A 23,246-nucleotide genomic window follows, 5' to 3' on the forward strand; every position below is an offset into this window, starting at 1 on the left:
GGGATGCCTTCCAGGGCATCCCCAAGCTTTGAATTTTTGGTGTCCTTGGATTATCTTGGGGGTGCCATGGGCATCCCCAAGCTTAGGCTCTTGTCACTCCTTGTTCCATAATCCATCAAAAGAATTCACCCAAAACTTGAAAACTTCACAACACAAAACTAAACAGAAATATCGTGAGCTCCGTTAGAGAAAGAAAACAAAAGACTACTTCAAGGTACTGTAATGAACTCATTATTTATTTATATTGGTGTTAAACCTACTGTATTTCAACTTCTCTATGGTTTATAAACTAATTTACTAGCCATAGATTCATCAAAATAAGCAAACAACACACGAAAAACAGAATCTGTCAAAAACAGAACAGTCTGTAGTAATCTGTAACTAACGCAAACTTTTGGAACTCTAAAAATTCTACCAAAATATTAAGTCCTGGAAAATTTGTTTATTGATCAGAAGCAAAAAGAATCAACGCAAAAGCACTCTTCAGTAAACAATGGCAGCTAATCTCGTGAGCACTAAAGTTTCTGTTTTTCAGTAGAATCAAATCAACTACTCCCTCCGTCCGGGAAAAGTTGTCCAGAGCGCAGTGTAATGTTCTTTTTGCAAAACAACCCTCAAAATTTGAAAACTGTCTGAAGTAGGTACCAGTCTCCTTCTCCTCCCTCCGCCCGTCCTCCTCCCGTCGCCAGGGGCCGGCGCGGTCAGATTCCGCCGCCGTGCTGGCGATTCCGGCGCTCGCAGGCACCCACGAACACCCGCGCCGCCCACCCGAGAACAGCTGCCCATTGATTCCGCCGCCCACCGGAGGCGAGCTGGTCCCCGATTCCCTCGCGCGTCGCCAGGACCAACCACCGACCACCTGCGCGATTCCGCCGCCGCCTACCTGCGTGATTCCGCCGCCCACCGCCACTGCCGGCCACCTAAGTGACGGAATCGCCCACCCGACGGTCACTGAGCTGGTAGCCAAACGCTCTTTCCCCGCCCCCGCCTCTGCTGCTGCTGCTACGAATCCAATCACCGTCCCCGCCTCTCGTAGGCATTCCTGGACGCATGAAGATGTTTGGAAACAAACAATCAATCATTTTTTGGAAGCAAATTAACAATCCATTTTTGGAAACAAACAATCAATATGATTCCACCAGGTTCCTCGAGATTGGAGTATATTTCCAAATAATTTCAGTGCACAATCAATCAATTTTATTTTGGAAAGAATCAATATGATTCCACCAATTCCTCAAGTCTGGAGTATATTTCCAAATATTTTCAGTGCACAATCAATCAATTTATTTTGGAAACAAATCAATGTTCCACCAGATTCCTCAAGACAGCAGTATATTTTTCAAAACAATCAATCAAATGTTGTAGTCTTGACCAGGAGAATAACATTTTCAATCAAAAAGTTGCAGTCTTTATACATATGGTTTTCTTCAGTTAGTCTTATGGGTCATCCAAAAAATGGTTCATTGGAACATTCTTGTTGACAGCTCCTTGTGGTCAAATTCCAAATTATTGTAAGGAGTTAACTGAATTTAGTTTCGGTAAAGTTTATAGTAAAGCCAAATTAACTGAATTTTCAGTAAATTTAACAACAAGAATTTTCTTGCTGGCATATCTGAGAAACTCTAATTTTCTCACAATTTATCTGAGAAACTCTAATTTCTCACGATTTTTTTGCACTGCAAATTCACACTGGCGTTGCAAATCGTCAGGTGTAGTACTGGCATTGCATTGCAAATACACCATATATAATCCCTCATGACAGTTAGATGGAGTAGCACTCTTGATTAACAGGACAAGAACATGGTGGCAACACTGTTAGATGGAGTAGCAACTAACAGGGTGTGTTTCAGAATTAACAGGAACATGGTGCATATCTAGACTTTGTGTACTCTTGATTGCGGTGATTTTGGTAGATAATGTACTCCAGCAACGACATCTAGACACACAAAATCTTCAGATCCTACTACTCCACATGTACTCCAGAAATCACAGTTTCAGAATTAACAATCTAACATTAAAGTTAAGATTTACTGAACTTGGTGAAGGTAGATCAAAATTTCAGTGTGGCACTGAATTTGTAAACATCTGAATTACAACACAGGATATTGACAGTAAATAAATTAGGCTAGATTTTGGACACATTTTGTGCAGTCACTGAACTACAATGGACAATTTTTTAGCTAGCAGCTCCTGAAGGAATACCTGTCATTGGCCTGAATAACCTAGACCTGCCCACCATTGAGGAAGCATAAGTTAGCAGATGAGTAAATGTTGATGTTGATTTGGATAATCAGAGTTATGACCAAGTTGCAAACATCAAACATCACATTTGGTACTGCAGGCACTAATGACTGAACATCACATTGCAGCGAGCTATAACAATTAAATCACTGAACTAGCATCAAAACCTACTATAGTCCTGCAGGCACAAAAAAGGAAGGGGAATGCTAAAAATAGCAGCTTGTTGAGCTGGTTCGTTAAGTTCAGGAATTTCCAGAGACGTTCAATGCAATTCTTTGCAAACTGAATTTCAACATTCTTCCCGTGAAGCACAAAGATCACATCAAGCACAAGCACAGCGGGGCAATATCAAGCGATTGGGACGCGGCATGGGGCTGAAGGGGGCAAAGGGCCTGACCTTATCGTCAAGGACAAGCCGCAAGCGCGCCACGGCCTTGCTCTGCCTCCGCATCCGGCGGCCCCGCACAGCGATCCCGAGCAGCGCGATGGCGACGGGCACTGACCATGCGCTCCTCGTTGCGCGCGTCGCCCACAGTAGCAGCACCTCCACGGGAAGCATCCACCACGGCGCCGCCGCCGCGGCCCCTCCCTTCGCACCGCACATGGTGACCTTGACGGCGTTCGCGAGTTCGTTAACGCACCGCAGCATGCCGGCGTGCGCGCCAACGCCGAAGGTGGCCTCCTTTGCCGCATACTCGCGCGTCCACTTCTGCTGCTCGGCCCCGCCGCCACAGCGCCGAGGAGGAGGACCTGGAAATGGCCGCCGCCGAGTAGATCGAAGAAAAATCGAGCCTTCTCCTCGCCGTGGATCACCATGGGGAAAGAGGAGGGGAACAAGGAGAGGGAAGCTGCGGGGGAGGCGTGGGGTGGGGGAGGCTTGGGGCAGGAGAGCTCCAGCGACGCGGGGACCTGCGTGGGGCTGCGGAGAAGCCGAGCTGCCGAGGCGCGAGGGAGCACGACAGAGGGGCGGGGGAGACGACGGGGAGCTGCGGGTTTGTCGGGAATTCGCTGGGGGTGTTTTCAGAAAAAGACCATGGAGACAACTTTTCCCGGACAGAGGGAGTATCATCGTAGGTTATCCTATAGATCCTACTTGGCACAAACACTAATTAAAACATAAAACCACATCCAAACAGAAGGTATATGGATTATTTATTGCTAAATGTAAGAAAAAACAAAAAACACAAAATAAAATTGGGTTACCTCCCAATAAGCGCTATCGTTTAACGCCCCTAGCTAGGCATAAAAGCAAGGATAGATCTAGGTTGTGCCGTAATAATAAGATAGATCTTGAAAGCTCATCTCGTATTCCCTACGTTTGGTAGCAAGTTTCCTTTGAGGCAAGCAAAAATAAACAAAAGGGCTAAATTTAGCGGGACAAAAGTCCCCAAGATCAATCACGGGAGGAACGGGTTCCTCCCTTGGCCCTTCATAGTGCACAACTATTTCATCACTGAAAGCATTCTTTTGGCAAAATCTTGTGAGCTTATACTCGAGAGAGTATCCTAGCTCATTATTTATAAGAGCAAAATCATTATTAAGCTCGTTAATGCAATCAACTAAGACATTGATAGGGACCTTTTTTCTAAGGTTTTCATTGAAAGCGACATAGTCCGAAGATTGAAAACGTCCAATTTCCTCTTGATCATAGAGGATTGCTTCTATGGGTGAACGACCGGCGTCCACCCTATAGTGCGAAAAGATTTATTTAGCTTCTCTTATGATAAATCTAAATTCATGAGCCAAAAAGATAGTAACAGCGCGCTTAATAGAAGAGTGCTCAATATTAGAGAGTTCTAAGAAAATTCTCTGTATGCAAGGGTGCATATGCACAAATTGTCTTTCAAGTTCAACCACAAGCATAGCTATAGCATCCGCAAGGCTACTGGTTCTATGGAGAATAGAACAGCCCATGGAAGGTAAAGCACCAGCACAAGTAAAGAAATCTTGAATAACGCCTTTGCCAATGATGTTACCACTACCGATTCGAAACTTTTTGGTATGCAAGATAGGAGGTTCATCGGCCGGAGCCTCGGGATTTTCTGTATTATCATTGTTGTCCATATCGACGATAATCTCCCCAATTCCAGACATAGCGGTAGAAAAAGTAAGGCGGAAGAAAGCAAACAAAAGGGAAAGGAGGAGGAGATTGGGAAAGAGAGGGCGAATAAAACGGCAAGGGTGAAGTGGGGGGGAGGAAAACGAGAGGCAAATGGCAAATAATGTAATGCGAGAGATAGGGATTGCGATGGGTACTTGGTATGTTGACTTTTGCGTAAGCCTCCCCGGCAACGGCGCCAGAAATCCTTCTTGCTACGTCTCGAGCTTGCGTTGGTTTTCCCCGAAGAGGAAGGGATGATGCAGCACAGTAGCGTAAGTATTTCTCTCAGTTTTTGAGAACCAAGGTATCATTCCAGTAGGAGGTCACGCGCAAGTCCCTCGTACCTGCACAACACGATAGCAACCCGCAACCAACGCTTAGGGGTTGTCAATCCCTTCACGGTCACTTACAAGAGTGAGATCTGATAGAGATAATATTTTTGGTATTTTTGATAGATAGACGCAAAGCAAAAAGTAAGGGCAAAGTAAAAACAAAGCAAGTAAATAAAGTGATATAGATTGATATGATGAGAATAGACCCGGGGGCCATAGGTTTCACTAGTGGCTTCTCTCAAGAGCATAAGTATTCTATGGTGGGTGAACAAATTACTGTTGAGCAATTGACAGAATTGAGCATAGTTATGAGTATATCTAGGCAATGATCATGTATATAGGCATCACGTCCGTGACAAGTAGATCGAAACGATTCTGCATCTACTACTATTACTCCACTCATCGACCGCTATCCAGCATGCATCTAGAGTATTAAGTTAAAAACAGAGTAACACTTTAAGCAAGATGACATGATGTAGAGGGACAAATTCATGCAATATGATAAAAAACCCATCTTGTTATCCTCGATGGCAACAATATAATATGTGCCTTGCAACTCTTTCTGTCACTGAGTAAGGACACCGCAAGATTGAACCCAAAGCCATGCACTTGTCCCATTGCAAGAACTACCAATCTAGTTGGCCAAACCAAACGGATAATTCAAAGAGACTTGCAAAGATAACTCAATCATACATAAAAGAATTCAGAGAAGAATCAAATATTTTCCATAGATAATACTGGATCATAAACCCACAATTCATCGTTCTCAACAAACACACCGCAAAAAGAAGATTACATCGAATAGATCTCCATGAGAGAGGGGGAGAACATTGTATTGAGATCCAAAAAGAGAGAAGAAGCCATCTAGCTACTAGCTATGGACCCAAAGGTCTGAAGTAAACTACTCACACTTCATCGGAGGGGCTATGGTGATGATGTAGAAGCCCTCCGTGGTGGGTGCCCCCTCCGGCGGAGCTCCAGAACTGGCCCCAAGATGGGATCTCGTGGATACAGAAGGTTGCGGCGGTGGAATTAGGTTTTTGGCTCCCTTTTCTGATCATACGGGGATACGTAGGTATATATAGGAGGAAGGAGTACATCGGTGGAGCTCCGAGGGGCCCACGAGGTAGAGGGCGCGCCCAGGGGGGAGGGGCGCGCCCTCCACCCTCGTGACCGCCTCATGGCTTTCTTGACGGAGGGTCCAAGTCTCATGGGTCTTATCTGATGAGAAAATCACATTCCCGAAGGTTTCATTCCGTTTGGACTCCGTTTGATATTCTGTTTCTTCGAAATACTGAAAAAGGCAAAAAATAGCAATTCTGGGCTGGGCCTCCGGTTAATAGGTTAGTCCCAAAAATAATATAAAAGTGGAAAATAAAGCCCATTATAGTCCAAAACAGTAGATAAAGTAGCATGGAGCAATCAAAAATTATAGAAAAGTTGGAGACATATCAAGCCTCGAGGGGCCCACGAGGGTGGGGGGCGCGTTCACCCCCCTAGGGCGCGCCTGGCACCCTTGTGGCCGCCTCGGCTGCTTCTTGACGTCCACTCCAAGTCTCCTAGATTGCATTTGTTCCAAAAAGATCGCTACCGAAGGTTTCATTCCGTTTGGACTCCGTTTGATACGAAACACTGAAATAGGCAAAAAAAAACAGCAACTCGGGCTGGGCCTCTGGTTAGTAGGTTAGTCCCAAAAATGATATAAATGTGTAAAGTAAAGCCCATAAACATCCAAAACGGGTAATATAATAGCATGGAACAATCTCCAAGATAAATCATTATCAACTCCCAGCTACTTATGCATGGCATGAGAAACTATAATCTCTAATTGTCATTGCAAACATGTTTAACCATAATGGGCTAAATCATGGATACTAGGTTAAACATATTTACAAAAACAAAACAAGTCGAGTTCATACCAGTTTCTCCCTGCCACGGCCATTTCATCGGATGTCGTCATTATTGCCTTTCACTTGCACGACCGAACGATATGAAAATAATAATAGTGCAAGAGTGCCATGGACTAAGCTGGAATCTGCAAGACATTTTATTCAACAGGAGAAGACAAGGTAAAATGTTCTCTTATTAGTTCAACAATTATTCATATGAGAGCCACTCAACATTTTCATCGTGGTCTTCTGCTTGGTAAGACTCGAATTAAAAAGAAAAGAAGTTCAGAGAAACACACCGAAATATTTTTGGAGTTTTTGGTTTTCTAGAACGGGCAAATAAAAGGGAAAAACAAAAACGAGAAAACCTATTTACACGGGAAAGCTCCCAACAAGCAAAATATGAACAAGAAAATCTTTTTGGATTTTCTTTTTAATACTACTACGAAGCATGCATAGAAAGTAAATTACTACAACTAAATTTTTTTGGTTTCTCTAAAGTTTTTCAAACACACAAGAAGAAAGCAAGAAAATAAATCTAAGCATGGATGATACAATGAAAAAGTGTGAACACCAACTAGTGAAGTATGTGGACATGAATGTAAGGTCGGTGGAAACACATACTCCCCCAAGCTTAGGCTTTTGGCCTAACTTGGTAGTCGATCAATAGCCTGGAGGGTAGAAGGGCTGCTGAGGAGTGGCTATCCATGCATTCCACTTCTGAGGCTCCTCCTGTGCTGCCTCCGCAACATCCTGAGCGTTCCGGTAGGCGACGATGTCTACAGGCATAATCCTGTATCCGCCCCTGGCAACAGGATCAAACAAAGTAGGAGCAGGCAATGGAATAATATCACGTGTGTTTACACTAAAAACCAGGTTATAAGGAATGGGGATGTCAGGAGATTTATTATCAGTGAAATGGTGGTGATCCATGGCTGCTCGGTCTAGGTAAACCCTGGTCAGAGGATAGTCATGAGGGCGTATCTCAACCTCAAAGTGAGCCGCCAAACGAGTAGCAAAAATCCCACCATGTATTTGACCTTGAGATTTATTAAGATGCAGGCACGAGCCACAATAGCTCCCAAGCTATAAGTGTTGTCACCCTCTAGTGCCCGGCGTAAAACAACAAAGTCTGATGCGCTCAGTGCGCCTACCTTCTTTCTAGCGAGCAGACACTTAGCAACCAATAAAGCAAAATAATGTACATCAGGAAAGTGCAAGCTAGCATCCGTGGTGGCCGACACTCCTCTCTCATATCCCATTGTCAAAGTGCGATAAAAGGCCTCAAACTCGGCCGGCCTAGGCTCAGCCAAGCTCCCATCAGAAGGGATCATGCATATGTTGCAAAATTCAGTAAGTGGTATATGACGGTTTTCAGCATATAAATTAAAGTTCTTCAGGAGGATTATTCCTAGGCAGGAAAGTAAAACTTTGAACAAAGATGTTTGTGAGGATTTGGTGCTGATCACACTCATCTGCAATGAAGTCGGCGAGGCCGGCATTAGCAATATATTGCATGATCTCCTCAAAAATTCCAGCCTCTTGTAGGAACGGGATGCGCGGCCATTCGCATGGCCGTACTTCCACCAACCTCCGAGGGTGGAGATCACTGTCAGAAGACTCCCCAATAACACCCTTGGATTTCTTCCTCGAGCCAAACTTCCTGAAGATATTCATGTTCGCGTACAATTTCTGAAAATAATTTTTTTGAGGTGACAAAAATTTGTCAACAAAACTTCACAAGATTGATGGCCACTACTCCTAGGGATACATAAGAGGCCATAGCAAGCATTAAAACTACTTAGAACACTAAGAATTCATCATGCAAGCTCATGTACAACAGCACCAAGAGTAGCAAATTATTCAAAGTATAAACCACAAAAACAAAAACTAATTGGACAAATGGTGGAGTCACATACCAAGCAACAATCCCCCGAAATAGTTTCGGAAATGGAGATTCGAGCTAAGAGATCGAAATCCATGGGTTTGAGCTCAAGAACATGGGACAGAGAGCGGTGGGGATTTTTTCCTAGAGGTAAGTGATGATGTGGGCTAAAGAGATAAGTGAGGGGGCCCATGTGGGGACCACAGCCCACCAGGGCGCGGCTGGGGGTCCTGGCGCGCCCAGGTGGGTTGTGCCCACCTGGTTCACCTCCCTCTGGTATTATTTGCACCAAAAATTCTTAAATATTCAGAAAAAAATCATATCAGGTTTTCACAGCATTCTGAGAACTTTTATTTTTGGGTCATTTTTTTATTGCACGAGAAATTCAGAAAACAGACAAAACATGGCATTTTATTTTAATAAAAACAGAAAACAAAAGGTAAGGGACAGAAGGTAGTGCTTACTAAATTCATCAACTTCATACCGTTCAAAAATGATTCATTAATAAGGTTGATCAGGTCTTATTAACAACCACTTTCGATTAGCATGAAACCAAAGAACTTTCGTAAATCACTAAGTTACCTCAATGGGGATATGCATTTTCCCAACAATAAGCATTTCATATTTCTTTTTGACAGTAGGTAGAGGTATTTGAAAACTTCCAATAGTGATTGTCGGAGATTTTTTAATAACATTAATACCATTCACTTGGAATTGTTTCTTCGGAAAGTGCACCATATGCTCATTACCATTAATATGAAAAGTGACCTTGCTTTTACTGCAATCAATAACAGCCCCTCCAATATTCAAGAAGGGTCTACCAAGGATAATCGACATGTTGCCGTCCTCGGGCATCTCAAGTATACCAAAGTCAGTCAAAATAGTAACATTAGCAACAACAACGGTCACATCCTCACAGATACCGATAGGTATGGAAGTTGACTTATCAGTCATTTGCAAAGTTATTTCAGTAGGTATGAGTTTATTCAAGTTAAGTCTTTTGTATAAAGAGAAAGGCATAACACTAACACATGCTCCTAAATCACACAAAACAATTTTCACATAATTCTTTTTGATAGAGCAAGGTATAGTTGGTATACCCGGATCTCCAAGTTTTTTAGGTACTCCATCTTTGAATGTATAATTAGCAAGCATAGTGAAGATTTCAGCTTCCGGTATTTTTCTCTTATTGCATAAGGAGGCATTTTTAAGATGTCAGTCAAGCGAGTACACAAAAAGGCTGGCCTCAACATTTCAGCAAAGTGTTCAAATTCTTCATCATCTTTCTTTTTAGTTGACTTGGGTGGAAAAGGCATAGGTTTTTGAACCCACGATTCTCTTTCTTTACCGTGTTTTCTAGCAACAAAGTCTCTTTTATCATATCTTTTATTCTTAGGTTGTGGGTTATCAAGATCAACAGGTGGTTCTATCTCAACATCATTATTTGGTTCTTTATCATTATTTGGTTGAGTGTCTTCATAAACCTCATCATTGTCTTTTTCATTATCACTAGGTGGAAGTTCATTACCAGATTGAGTTTCAGCATCAGAGATAGAAGTTTAATTTTCATTATCAGGAGGTTTGTGTATTTCAGGTTCACTAGAAGCATGCAAAGTCCTATCATTTTTCTTTTTTTAGAAGGACTAGGTGCATTAGCATTGTTTCTTTGTGAATCTTGTTCAATTCTTTTTGGGTATCCCTCAGGATAAAGTGGTTCCTGAGTCAATTTACCTCCTCTAGTTGCAACTCTAACAGCAAAGTCATGTATATTATGATTCATTTCATCAAGTAATTCTCTTTGTGATTTAGCAACTTGTTCTAACTGGGTTTGAACCATAGAAGCATGTTTTCCAACACCTCTAACATCATTTGAGATTCTAAATAACAAGTCACTCAAGCGAGCAATCATATCATAATTATATTTCAATTGTTTCATAACATTTGCATTGAAGTGATCTTGCTTTCTAATGTAATTGTCAAACTCATAAAGGCATTGACTAGGATGTTTATTATGAGGATCATCACTATCATTGAATTTCATTAAAGATTTTACCTCTACCACCTTGGGTAGTGGTGGTGCTTCAAGCCCATGTATTTCTTCGATAGGTGGTAAATTTTTAACATCCTCGGCCTTAACACCTTTTTCCTTCATAGATTTCTTTGCCTCTTGCATATCTTCAGGACTGAGATATAATATACCCCTCTTCTTTGGAGTGGGTTTAGGCGGTGGTTCAGGAATAGTCCAACCATCATAATTTTTCAATATGTTATTCAATAATTCTTTAGCTTGAGCAATAGTTCGTTCCCTGAAAACACAACCAGCACAACTATGTAGGAAGTCCCTAGAAGCATCGGTTAGTCCATTATAGAAGATATCAGGTATTTCATTTTCCTTAAGAGGATGATCAGGCAAAGCATTAAGTAACTAGCAAAGCCTCCCCCAAGCTTGTGGGAGACTCTCTTCTTTAGTTTGAACAAAGTTAAATATTTCCTGTAAGGCAGCTTGTTTCTTATGAGCAGGAAAATATTTTTCAGAGAAGTAGTAAATCATGGGGACTACGCACACAACCAGGAGCAAGAGTATTGTACCAAGCTTTAGCATCACCCTTTAATGAGAAAGGAAATAATTTGAGAATAAAGTAGTATCGATTTTTCTCATCTTGAGTAAAAGGGTGGCTATATCATTCAACTTAGTAAGACGTGCCACAACAGTTTCAGTTTCATAACCATGGAAAGGATTAGATTCAACCAAAGTAATTAACTTTGGGTTGACAGAGAATTCATAATCCTTATCAGCAATAGCAATAGGTGAAGTAGCAAACTTAGGATCACATTTCATTCTAGCATTCAGAGATTTTTCTTTATACTTGTGTATTAATTTCTCTAGATCATCTCTATCCTTACAAGCAAGAATATCTCTAGTTGCCTCTTCACTCATAACATAGCCTTTTGGTACCTTAGGCAATTCGTATCTAGGAGGGCTAGCTCTAGCAAGTGTTTCAGGAGTTTCAGTTTCAAGCTCATCATCAGATTCAACAACATCATGTTGTATTATGCTAGCAATTTGTTCATCAAGAAATTCATCAAGTGTCACATCAACATTATCGAGCATGGTACTAGCATCATTCATAGTAGAAGTAGCATCATAAATAACTTGCGACATATCAGAATTAATAGCATGTGATGGTGTTGCAAGTTTACTCATAACTGAAGGTGAATCTAAAGCAGAACTGGATGGCAGTTCCTTACCTCCCCTCGTCCTTGAGGGAAGTATCTTAGTCTTTGGATCCTTCAGATTCTTCATAGTTATAAATTGATAATAATACCAAGTGACTAAACAAATATAGCTATGCTCCCCAGCAACGGCGCCAGAAAAAGGTCTTAATAACCCACAAGTATAGGGGATCGCAACAATTTTTGAGGGTAAGTCTTTAACCCAAATTTATAGATTCGACACAAGGGGAGCCAAAGAATATTTGAAGGTATTAGCAGCTGAGTTGTCAATTGAACCACACCTAGAGATTAATTATCTGCAACAAAGTGATCAGTAGCAAAGTAGTTTGATAGTTTTGATAGTAGTGACAGCAGCAACAATAACGGTAACAATGATAGCAGTGATATTGTAGCAGTAGCAACAGTAGTAACTTAGCAAGAACAATATATGATAAATTCGTAGGCATTGGATCGGTGACTTGTTGGATGATATTCATCATGTGACAGTTATAACCTAGGGCGATACGACACTAGCTCCAGTTCATCGATATAATGTAGGCATATATTCCGTAAATAGTCATCTGTGCTTTATTAAAAGAACTTGCATTCCATCTTTTGTCCTACCCTCCCGTGGTAGCGGGGTCCATATTGGAAACTAAGGGATATTAAGGCCACCTTTTAATAAAGAACCGGAACAAAGCATTAACACATAATGAATACATGAACTCCTCAAACTACGATCATCACCGAGAGTGGGCCCGGTTGTTGTCACTCCGGGATTGTCGGATCATAACACGTAGTAGGTGACTATAACTTGCAAGATCAGATCTAACACATGGTTATAATGATGAATTTATAAACGGTTCAGATCTGAGTTCATGGCACCCGGGCCCAAAGTGACAAGCATTAAGCATAGCGAAGTCATAGCAACATCAATCTAAGAACATAGTGGATACTAGGGATCAGGCCCTAACAAAACTAACTTGATTACATGATGAATCTCATCCAACTCCTCACCGACCAGTGGGCCTACGAAGGAATTACTCACTCCCTATGGGGATCATCATGGAATTGGTGATGGAGATGGGTTGGTGATGACGAAGAACGAAGATCCCCTTCTCCGGAGCCCCAAACGGACTCCAGATCTGTCCACCCAAGGAAGAACAGGGCTTGGCGGCGGCTCCATCTCGTGGATTGCGATAATTCTTTCTCCCTAATTTTTTTCTGGAATAATGTGAATTTATAGTATCAGGGGGTCGTCAGCGGGGCCACCAGGTGGGTACAACCCACCTGGGCGCGCCAGGAGAGGGGGGCGCGCCCTGGTTAGTTGTGCCCACCCAGGGGGCCCTTTTTGGTGAGTCTTGGCTCCAAAAATCCTCTTTTGTTCCATAAAAATTCCTCACAAAGTTTCGTTCCATTCCGAGAACTTCTATTTCTACACAAAAACAACACCATTGTAGTTCTGCTGAAAACAACGTCAGTTCGGGGTTAGTTTCCTTCAAATCATGCAAATTAGAGTCCAAAACAAGAGGAAAAGCATGAGAAAAAGTTGATACGTTGGAGACGTATCACCCAGCAGGGTTGACAAAACAAGTAGGCCCCGGTTGGGTATCCTGCAAAAGAACAAAAAAAACTAGGCTAGCAATTTTCAGAAAGAAAAAAAACTACTAGGCTGGTCTTGTGGTAAACATAAAAGAAAAGGCTGGCTAGACAGGCCAGAGTGCCCCGCACAACCCAGTTGACACCCTGCTTCCGTCTCAAAAACAAAGATAACTGGGCAAGCTACTTCCCTAAAAAACTAGGCAAGCTACTGGGTCCCTCGTGTCAGCCGCTCGTTGTGTAATTCTCTCGTTTGTTGACTATGTTGATAATGGCATGGGACCCAGATGTCAGAAATCCATTAGGAGGAACCATTTTTCTGGCTTGAAATAAGGAGGCACTTGCTTGCGTATTGCCATGACCCTGGTGGGTCCCTCTGTCATCCTCTCCACATACAATCATCTCCTGATTGTGTACGCGTCAACCTAGTAGGCCCAGAAGTCAGCCTCTAAACCCATGGCGGACAAATACAACCCTTTTAAAAAAATAACAACCCATTCCATACGTTCACATGGAAAATTCAACATACAGAGCAAAGTAACAGGTCTGACCAGATATGTACTGAACTTCCACGTTGACAACCATCATAGCCAAGTTAACTATCTACTCCCACTAATACTCTAGTGTACATGTACTGACTTACTCCTAGCTAACTAGACAATGTCGGCCGCCATGTCCGGTACACGCTAAATGCCGGCACCGACGTCCTCCTCCTCACCTCGGACTTGCCAGAGGTGTGATAGGGCGCGTTGGTCGTGCGCGTTGGCCTTTTCCAAGCTGGCATGGTCCACCAAAGCTTTTGCTTCTAGCGGGAAACCCACTTGAAGAGCTAGCAGTAAAATTCAGCATCGCGCATGCGTGCGTGCCCGATAGCCTCTAGGGCTATTTGCCGGGCGCCGGCCTCCACGTAGTCGGCCCAGTCGAGGGTGCTCTGCTCGCGACTCAAAGCGGCGGTGCGCTGCTGCTCCATGCCCCGCTGGCGGTGCAAATCGGCGATACGCTGCTCCTCCACTAGGTGGTCGCGCTCCAACAAGTCCTCGTACTCCGCATTGCCATCTAAAGACCGATAGAATGCCTCCTCCCTTCGTCTTCCTTCCGATGAATAATCAAACACTAGCTCCGGCGGTGAGCGCCTTTGGTGTCGCATATTGTGGATGGTTGGTGGCAGGACGGACGTGGCAAGATCGAGGGCAAGTGGCGAGTGATGTCGGGTCGGTGGGGTTTTTTGAGGGGAGCCGGTAGGGTGAGTTGGGTGACGGTGCTACGGGAGAATGCTGGGAACCAGTAATTATAGGCGGATAGTGTACGTGTAGCAGCATGTCGCGGGAAACGCTACGGTGATAAAAAATCTCAACAACCAAGGTAGTTGAAGCAGCGTGTTGCGGGAAACGCGATGGTCATCAGAATTCAATGCATAAGCAGGCATGGTTTAGCGCGCCCTATCCCGTCAGTGGTGCATCCCGTCCGTGCTGGGTGACGGTGCTACTCTCGGCATGACGGTCAAACTAGTGCACTCGAATCATCTAGATGAGGTAATCCCTCCTTGTGAAAAATGATTCCACCACTCATCATCTGCCCTGGTTGGTGAGATTTTTGAATTGAGCCCTTCAAACCGGAAAGGAGGTAGTACGTGCATGATTCGCTATTTATTCGTGTAGGACCGAGTAGGTTGGATAGTGTATGTGTAGGATCGAGTAGGTCGGATAGTGTATGTGTAGGATCGCATTAGCTGATGAACGTTCGCTGGGAGATAAGGCATTTGCGAACATTTTTGCTAGCAGTTTCTTCAGATTCGCTTGGCATTTTCTTCAGAATAGCTTGTCAGTATCTTCAGATTCGCATGACATTTTCTTCAGAACAACTTGTCAGTTTCTTTAGAGATAGGCATTTTTATTCAGAAAACTGCCACCTTTGGATCTTGCATCGCAACTAAAACTGCCAGGAGCGTATTAGTAGGCTTGCTAGTGATCGATAAGTAACTTGTGAACACTGAGCGAACAGAAAAAAGGAACTGCTAGTAACTTGTAAACACCGAGAACACAGAAATCAGGATCATGCTATGCACAGTAGTAAGAGCCGATCCGTTCGAAATGTCCACACGAGACTCACAGGCCTGGCATTGTAATATGTTCACATTAGTAGCCCAAATTCACAACCAACTAGTAAACTTGTTAATGCTTCTCAATGATTCACAGATCATATAAAAATATATAGCTCCAAAAGCAAAGATCTAGAAAAAACATCTGTTCTTCCTAGTAACATGGATGCTTCTCTGGGCGAACATTCAGTATAGAGTGAAAGACAAATTTGTTTGTGAAGTCTACAATTCCTCTTGCAAACGTAAGTGGTTTCACCAATAGCTGGAACCATGAGAATGAACCACACATGACGGAGGAACATCCACTTCAATATGATTTTGTCTTCTCTCAATCACACAGCGAGACTATTTCCAGAATACAAACTTTAACTTAGGCAAAATGATGCCCATTGTATAATCAGACCAAACCAATGAAGCACCTGGTGTTGGCCAATAAATAGTACAATACTACTTTTGTGCAGTCCATGAAGTGACTATCCAGTCTTTCTGTGTCTATTTTCAAATGGCACTGCATGCAGTGACTATACTATTCTTTTGTGCAGTTCCACCAAAATTGTGGTCACTTTGTTTGTTTGGGCAGACATCTGTCTGCACAAATATCAACCAGCTAGTAAACATATACCCCACCTTGTATTTTCGGTTTAAACACGCCTCTTCCGCTTAGCATCTGTCATGTTTTGCACTGGACGATTTGATACTGTCATGTTTGGCCCTGGACAATTTCATACTGAACTGATTTGCTGGTTTAAAGCAGAAATATAGCGCCTATTCTTCATCAGACCAAGGATATCCATGTTCGCAGTGATGGAAGAGGTGAAATCGATACAACTGAAATTGAGCATCCAATCATTGAATCATGTCCTGCACCTCCAATGTAGGTCCACCCTGCCAATAGATTTACATGCAAACCACTAATATTACTATCTAATGACAGTATAAAAAGAGTTGCAAGATAGTAGCAAACCATGTACCTTAGTAATGAACATCTCATAGTGCCACCAATTGGATATAAAGGTTTGGAAGAAAACATGCTCCTAATGTTGAACCATTTGGACTTTTTGTGCAGTTCCACTAAAATCGAGCATCCCTGTTTGCATAGATATTGAAAGTGTGACTACTATAAAAGTGGCACTAGTTGAAGCATAGACTCACAAATATAAGCATTCCAATTTCTTAATGGGAAAAGGTAGCAAGACTGTTTCTAACCACCTGTTTGAAGGAATAAATAAGGCAACAATGGGTGATGTCAGGAAGGCATATATAGTTCTTTCTGAAAGAATGAACGATTCCTGACCTTTCCTCTTCTTTTAAGCATATTTTGTGCAGTTCAACTACAATAAAATGCCATCACCGCCTTGACAATTCAGTGACACTGTACAAAAAAATGACTTAACATTACATCATGATGTCAGGTATGTAATCGAGAGGTATGTAATCTATAAACATTAACAGTGAAAAAAAAATCTAAAGGTAGTAACAAGTTTCATCGTTGGTATATTGGCTGCGCAATAGCATTAGAATGCCTTAGTTGAAAATTCTTTAATACATCCACAATCAACAACTAACCCTGAACTAATCCAGTGATATTAAATGGCATTGCTTAAATTTATAGGTGGCATTAGACATAGTGCGGCATTAGTTAAATGTGGCATCACTTTAGCAGTAGCATTGCTTGACTTTACCGCTAGCATTATACTAACAGCAAAAAATGGCAATAAGAGCATGGGGTGCCCATTCATACATTGGGCGCACCAGTATGATGTACCTCCACGGACGCATAGAGTGGTTCCCAGAGCAACAAATATCCAGGCAACATATGTGGATTACGTCCCATTTTTGTTCTCTTTAGCCACCTTTTTTATGTAGGGTAGAACCCCAGAGGCCAATCTTTCATGATTGGAGTGGATCCCTATGAAGAACACGAGGAGGGGAACGAGGGAAAAACATGAGAGAACACTCAACCAACAAGAACAAAGTCACACATGTGCTAGATCCTCGAAACATAAAAGGGTACAAGATCCAAATCCAACAAAGGACGATACAAGTGGCAGTAGTTCATCTCCGAGAGGAGGTCTTGAATCCACGAGGGATCTTCCCGTAAAGGAGTCTTGAATCCAGGTGGATCTTCTTTGAAGAAGCCGCGGTCTCTCATGAGGAGGAGATCCGTATGGATGAGCAAAGCTCTATCTCAAATGAGCTAAACCAATGCTAACCCTAACTAGGATGAGGCGGGGGAGTATATATAGTCTAAGGGACGAAGGGGTACATGGGCCTCGGCCTAGATGCACTGCATGCAGGCAGGGGGGCGGATGTCCGGGCGTCGGGCCGGATGTCCGGGCCTTCCCGAGATGCCGGATGTCCGGGCGCTGGGGCTGAATGTCCGGGCACTGGGGCCGGATGTCTGGGCTGGCAGGGTCCGGCTTCTGTGATGGGGCGCTGGATTTTCGGGCACTGGGCCGAATGTCCGGCGGCTCGCGACGGGCCGGATGTCCGGGCCTGGGGGCCGGATGTCCGGGCTGACTTGGCCGACTCTGGTGCTCTCTGGATAGAAGGGAGCCGGATTTCCGGGCGTTGGGCCGGATGTCCGGGCCTGGCCGGATGTCCGGGACATGGCCGAATGTCCGGCTACTGTACCAGCAGACTCTTCTTCCTTCTCCTTCCTTCGCTCCTGCGCACACTTGGCCTTGGTCCTTGGGCTCTCCATGGTCTCCTCAGGTGTACCTGAGTATGCACAAGGTCCTCTCTTGAGGTAGCATCCATGTCTTACATGCGGTAAGGGAGGATTTGGAAAGGCGCGAGTTCACCTTAGGTCCAATGGCGTATGTTAGAGGTCTCGTCGTATGTCCACTTGGGGCTTGGGGAGTAGTCATAGTTGTAGGACCTTGAAGTATGTCTAGAGGGGGGGGATGATTAGACTACTTGACCAATCAAAAACTTAACCTTTTCCCAATTTTAGAGTTTGCCAGATTTTAGCTATCTTAGGACAAGTCAAGCTATCATCACACAATTCAAGCAAGCATGCAAAGAGTATATAGGCAGCGGAAATTAAAGCATGCAACTTGCAAGAAAGTAAAGGGAAGGGTTTGGAGGATTCAAACGCAATTGGAGACACGGATGTTTTTGGCGTGGTTCTAATAGGTGGTGCTATCATACATCCACGTTGATGGAGACTTCAACCTACGAAGGGTAACGGTTGCGCGAGTCCACGGAGGGCTCCACCCACGAAGGGTCCATGAAGAAGCAACCTTGTCTATCCCACCATGGCCGTTGCCCACGAAGGACTTGCCTCACTATCGGTAGATCTTCACGAAGTAGGCGATCTCCTTGCCCTTACAAACTCCTTGGTTCAACTCCACAATCTTATCGGAGGCTCCCAAGTGACACCTAGCCAATCTAGGAGACACCACTCTCCAAGAAGTAACAAATGGTGCATTGATGATGAACTCCTTGCTCTTGTGCTTCAAATGATAGTCTCCCCAACACTCAACTCTCTCTCATAGGATTTGGATCTGGTGGAAAGAAGATTTGAGTGGAAAGCAACTTGGGGAAGGCTAGAGATCAAGATTCATATGGTAGGAATGGAATATCTTGGCCTCAACACATGAGTAGGTGGTTCTCTCTCAGAAATGGTAAGTTGGAAGTGTAGGTTTAGTCTGATGGCTCTCTCCACGAATGAAGAGGAGGTGGAGGGGTATATATAGCCTCCACACAAAATCTAACCGTTACACACAATTTACCAAACTCGGTGGGACCGATTCAACAGACTCGGTCGGACCGATTTAGTAAACCTAGTGACCGTTAGGATTTTCGGTGGGACTGACATGCAACTCGGTAGGACCGATTCGGTTAGGGTTAGGGCATAACGTAATCTCGGTAAGACCGATTACACAAACTCGGTGAGACCGATTTTGGTAATAAGCTTTCCAGAGAGTTGGTCAGGTAAACTCGGTGGGACCGATTTGCTCTTTTCGGTGAGACCGAAATGTTACAAAAGGGAAACAGAGAGTTTACATTGCAATCTCGGTGGGACCGATCGCTCACTTCGGTTAGACCGAAACGTTACGAAGGGAAACAGAGAGATTACAATCCCATCTCGGTGAGACCGAGATCCCTATCGGTAGGACCGATTTGCCTAGGGTTTGTGGCAGTGGCTATGACATTTGAACTCGGTGGCGCCGGATAGAAAGAATCGGTGTGACCGATTTTGGCTTTAGGTTTAGGTCATTTGTGGATGTGAGAAAGTAGCTGAGGGTTTTGGAGCATATCACCAAGCACATGAAGCAAGAGGCTCATTAAGCAACACCTCATCCCTCCTTGATAGTATTGGCTTTTCCTATAGACTCAATGTGATCTTGGATCACTAAAATGTAAAATGAAGAGTCTTGAGCTTTTGAGCTTGAGCCAATCCTTTGTCATTAGTATTTTGAGGGATCCACTTTCATCATCCATGCCATGCCATTCATTGAGCTTTCCTGAAATAATAGTCTTGGAATAGCATTAGCTCAATGAGCTATATGTTGTTATGAATTACCAAAACCACCTAGGGATAGTTGCACTTTCAATCTCCCCCTTTTTGGTAACTGATGACAACATATAGATCAAAGCTTCGACAAATGATAATAAGATTGAAAAACATCGTCGCTTTGAGAAGTATGTGATAAGCAAGAGCTCCCCCTAAATTTGTGCATAGTTTAAGATTTGCTTTGGACTGCAAATGCACAAGGAATTAGGCTCATGGGTTACTCTTCCATGTCACATACATCTTGGTGGAGCGCTCAAAATGATAAAGATTGAATACATGCACTCATCACCAAGCAAAGTGAATGATCACATATGGATAGATAAGATAATATCATCAAACATGCATAAGTGTAGCTTATGATCAAACACATGATCATCAATGTCTCACAAAACAGCATAGTATCTCAAGCAATCAAAAGCAAACAAGTTTAACCACCAAAGCAAGCAAGAGAGAACAAAAGCAACACACTCTCTCTCTCTCGAAGCCTATGATCTATACATTTTTCTCCCCCTTTGGCAACAAGTTACCAAAAAGTTCATAGAAAATGCATAGTGCTAGATCGACTCTCATGCTTGATCTTCAGGTGGTGGTGTCCGGATAACTCCAAGAACGAAGGCTTCAGTTGAAGTGGATGGAGCTGGAGGAGTTGATGCTGGAGCTGGTTGCACTGAAGCTGTAGGACCTGTAGCTGGTGCAGATGATGTGGCTCTGGTGTCTGTCACAGGCACAGCAGTTGACCTCTGAGCTCTAGGCACTCTGGCAAATACATTAGTGGTAGTCTTGCCCTGCCTCTCCTGCATGTCATCCTGTAGCTGCTCCACAACTGACTGAATCTCAGTTACTTTGACATCTAGATCATGGAATTTTAGTTCCATGATTCTTTCCAAGCTCTCCTGATTTCGAGTGAGGGTGGCCAATCCCTTCTCAATCCTCAGTGTTGATGCTATCAAGTAACCAAGCTGCTCCTGCTTTTTCTTCAAAAAGTACTCAGATGCCTCCTCTTGAGTTGGCATCTTGGCAGCCTTCTCTTTCCTTGCCTTCTCCTTCTTCTCTTGAGCTTGTACTGATGATGGATCATTCTCATTCATGACAACCTGATTGTCCTCAAAGTCTGGATAGAGAGGAAAATGTTCCTTATCCAATAGATATTTGCCTGTGCCCATCTTTGAGTTAATCAACTCCTGAATCTGAGGGGCATATCCACAACTCCTCTTTTGATCAGCTGCAGTCCTCTTAATGGTCTCTACCATAAGGCTCATGACCTTGAATTTCTGTGGCACATCAAACAAATGCAACATGTTGATTGCATGCCCTCTGATCATGTTGTGGTTACCAGACTTAGGCAACAGAGTGTGCCTTAGGATCCAGTTGATAGTTGGCAGCCCTGACAGAAGAAAGTGGACTGATCCAAACTTATGTGTCTCAACAGCTTTGCCTGGGATCTCCTTGTACATGTGTGCCATGGAATTCTGGTCCATCTCTTCTTGTCATATATATCCAAGTCATCTTCATCTTCCTTTGGGGCATTGATTAGTTTTGCCCACTCCTCAACAGTTGACTGGTACCTTGTACCTTCAGACATCCAAACTATCCTTCCATCTGGATAGAAGTGTGCTGTGGAGTAGAATTGCATAATGAGTTCATCATTCTAGTTGGTGAGCTTTTTCCCAACAAAATCTGCAACTCCACAAGCAACAAAACTGTCTTGCACTCCAGGATAGTGTTCTTCATTGTCTTTCATGTAGGTCCAGTCGACCCACCTCATATCACACACTATGGGCTTCTTGTCCAACAAGATTGTCTCATAGAAGTCATGCTGTTCCTTTGTATGGAACCTGTAATCAACAACAGTTCTCCTCCTTGTGGCATATGGATCTATCATCCTCCATAGCCTCAACCCTGAGTCTTTTCTGATCCTCATGCCCTCAGCCACAGGATGGGCATCATTGTGGTCTGGTATCTTGGGCTTGAGCTTCCTCACAACCTGTCCTTCTTCATCTTCCTCATCAACAACATTAGGCACTGGGGCCTTGTTCTTCTCAGCAGCTGGAATACTCCTGGTATTCCTCTTTGGTGCAAGCTTGGGCTTGGGGGCAGCTTTGGGTGTTTCCTTGGGCTTTGATGTTGCAGCCCCTGATCTAATAGCATCACCCATAAGCTTCTGTGCCTTGGGTGCTGGTGCAGCAACCTCTTCTTCCTCTTCAGAATCTCTCCTCATTGAGGGATTTCCAAGAACCTGGGCAGTAGTGGTTCTGGCTCTCTTCTTCTTCTTATCCTGAGCAGCTTCATCTTCTGATTCCATGGTAAACTTCATAGTTTCTCCAGCAGGACTCTTCTTGGGTTTGGAAGTTGTGACTCTCTTTGCAGGTGCCTCTTTGGGTTCAGACACTTGAGTAGATCCTCTAACTTTTAGCATAGGTGTCCTCTTGGCAGGAATCTTCCTATTGAGTCCAGGTTTAGTGTCCTTTGCTGAGCCATACTCCTTTTTGAGCACTACCTTCTTGGAGGTAGCCTCATCCTCTTCTGCTCTATAGTCCTCATCCTCAGAATCTGAGGTTCTCTTCTTCCTTGTCCTGGTGGCAGCTTTAGGCAGATTGCTAGGAGTGCTTCTGCTGCCATCATCTAAAGAACTTGAGGGACTAGTGCCCTCACTCATGTGAACCTGCTCTTCATCCCTGTTCTGGCTGTCACTCTGGTCTGACATGCTGCAAACACTGACTGCTGACCCTGTGAACAGTTATATATGAGATAGAGTGGATGAGCATCACAAAATACAGAGATTTTTGCAAAAGAATGATTCAAAAATTCAGTTTTAGTTTTCCACAGAAAGCATTTCAGATCAACCGATTTTCAAACTCAGTGATACCGAAGCAGTTTTGGAACCTAAACTGATGAACTCGGTTGAATCGAGACATAGTTCGGTGGCACCAAGACTGCTAGGGTTTCACAAAGTCCTAAAATCTGTCTCACCGATTAGCAATTCTCGGTCAGACCGAGAGTTACTAGTGCAATGGCGTTAGCCAAATCGGTGGGACCGAGTTTTTCAACTCAGTGGGTCCAAGATGGTTTCGGCAGAAACCTAACCCTAAATTTTCGAATCCCATCTAATCTAAGGATTGCATTGACTGGATAGGAGTGTTTCAATCGTGGCAAGAATCTTTAAGAACACAATGTGCTAGGAATCAGACGAGGATAGCACAGTGATCGATTCCATACCCTAGCTTGGCGATGAACTCGCTACGACGGCAACAACGGGGGTGAAATCCGTTGACGGCGGTGGAGAACAGCGATAGGAGGCGGCTGGCGACGAGGAGACGATCCGGAGACCCTGATGGCAGAGCGAGCTATTGCGCGGGCGAAGAGGTT

The 23,246-nt window shown here is 43.7% G+C and overlaps 1 protein-coding gene across 1 annotated transcript; it reads right to left on the reverse strand.

The window, feature by feature from the left end:
* Positions 1-509: 509 nt before the first annotated feature.
* Positions 510-3,310, reverse strand: LOC123139207 (uncharacterized). The gene is made up of 3 exons (XM_044559007.1): positions 2,639-3,310; positions 2,203-2,228; positions 510-1,042 (listed from the first exon to the last, which is right to left on the reverse strand). Exons 1-2 carry the CDS (start codon positions 3,308-3,310, stop codon positions 2,223-2,225), a joined length of 678 nt encoding a protein of 225 aa, XP_044414942.1. The 3' UTR covers positions 510-1,042; positions 2,203-2,222.
* Between the last annotated feature and the right edge of the window lie 19,936 nt (positions 3,311-23,246).

This window comes from Triticum aestivum, chromosome 6B (assembly GCF_018294505.1).
Source record: "Triticum aestivum cultivar Chinese Spring chromosome 6B, IWGSC CS RefSeq v2.1, whole genome shotgun sequence".
Classification (NCBI taxonomy): domain Eukaryota; kingdom Viridiplantae; phylum Streptophyta; class Magnoliopsida; order Poales; family Poaceae; genus Triticum; species Triticum aestivum.

Bases quoted from the DNA above. Each gene is read 5' to 3' on its own strand.
- LOC123139207 (XM_044559007.1), bottom strand. From the start codon at position 3,310: ATGATACTCCCTCTGTCCGGGAAAAGTTGTCTCCATGGTCTTTTTCTG.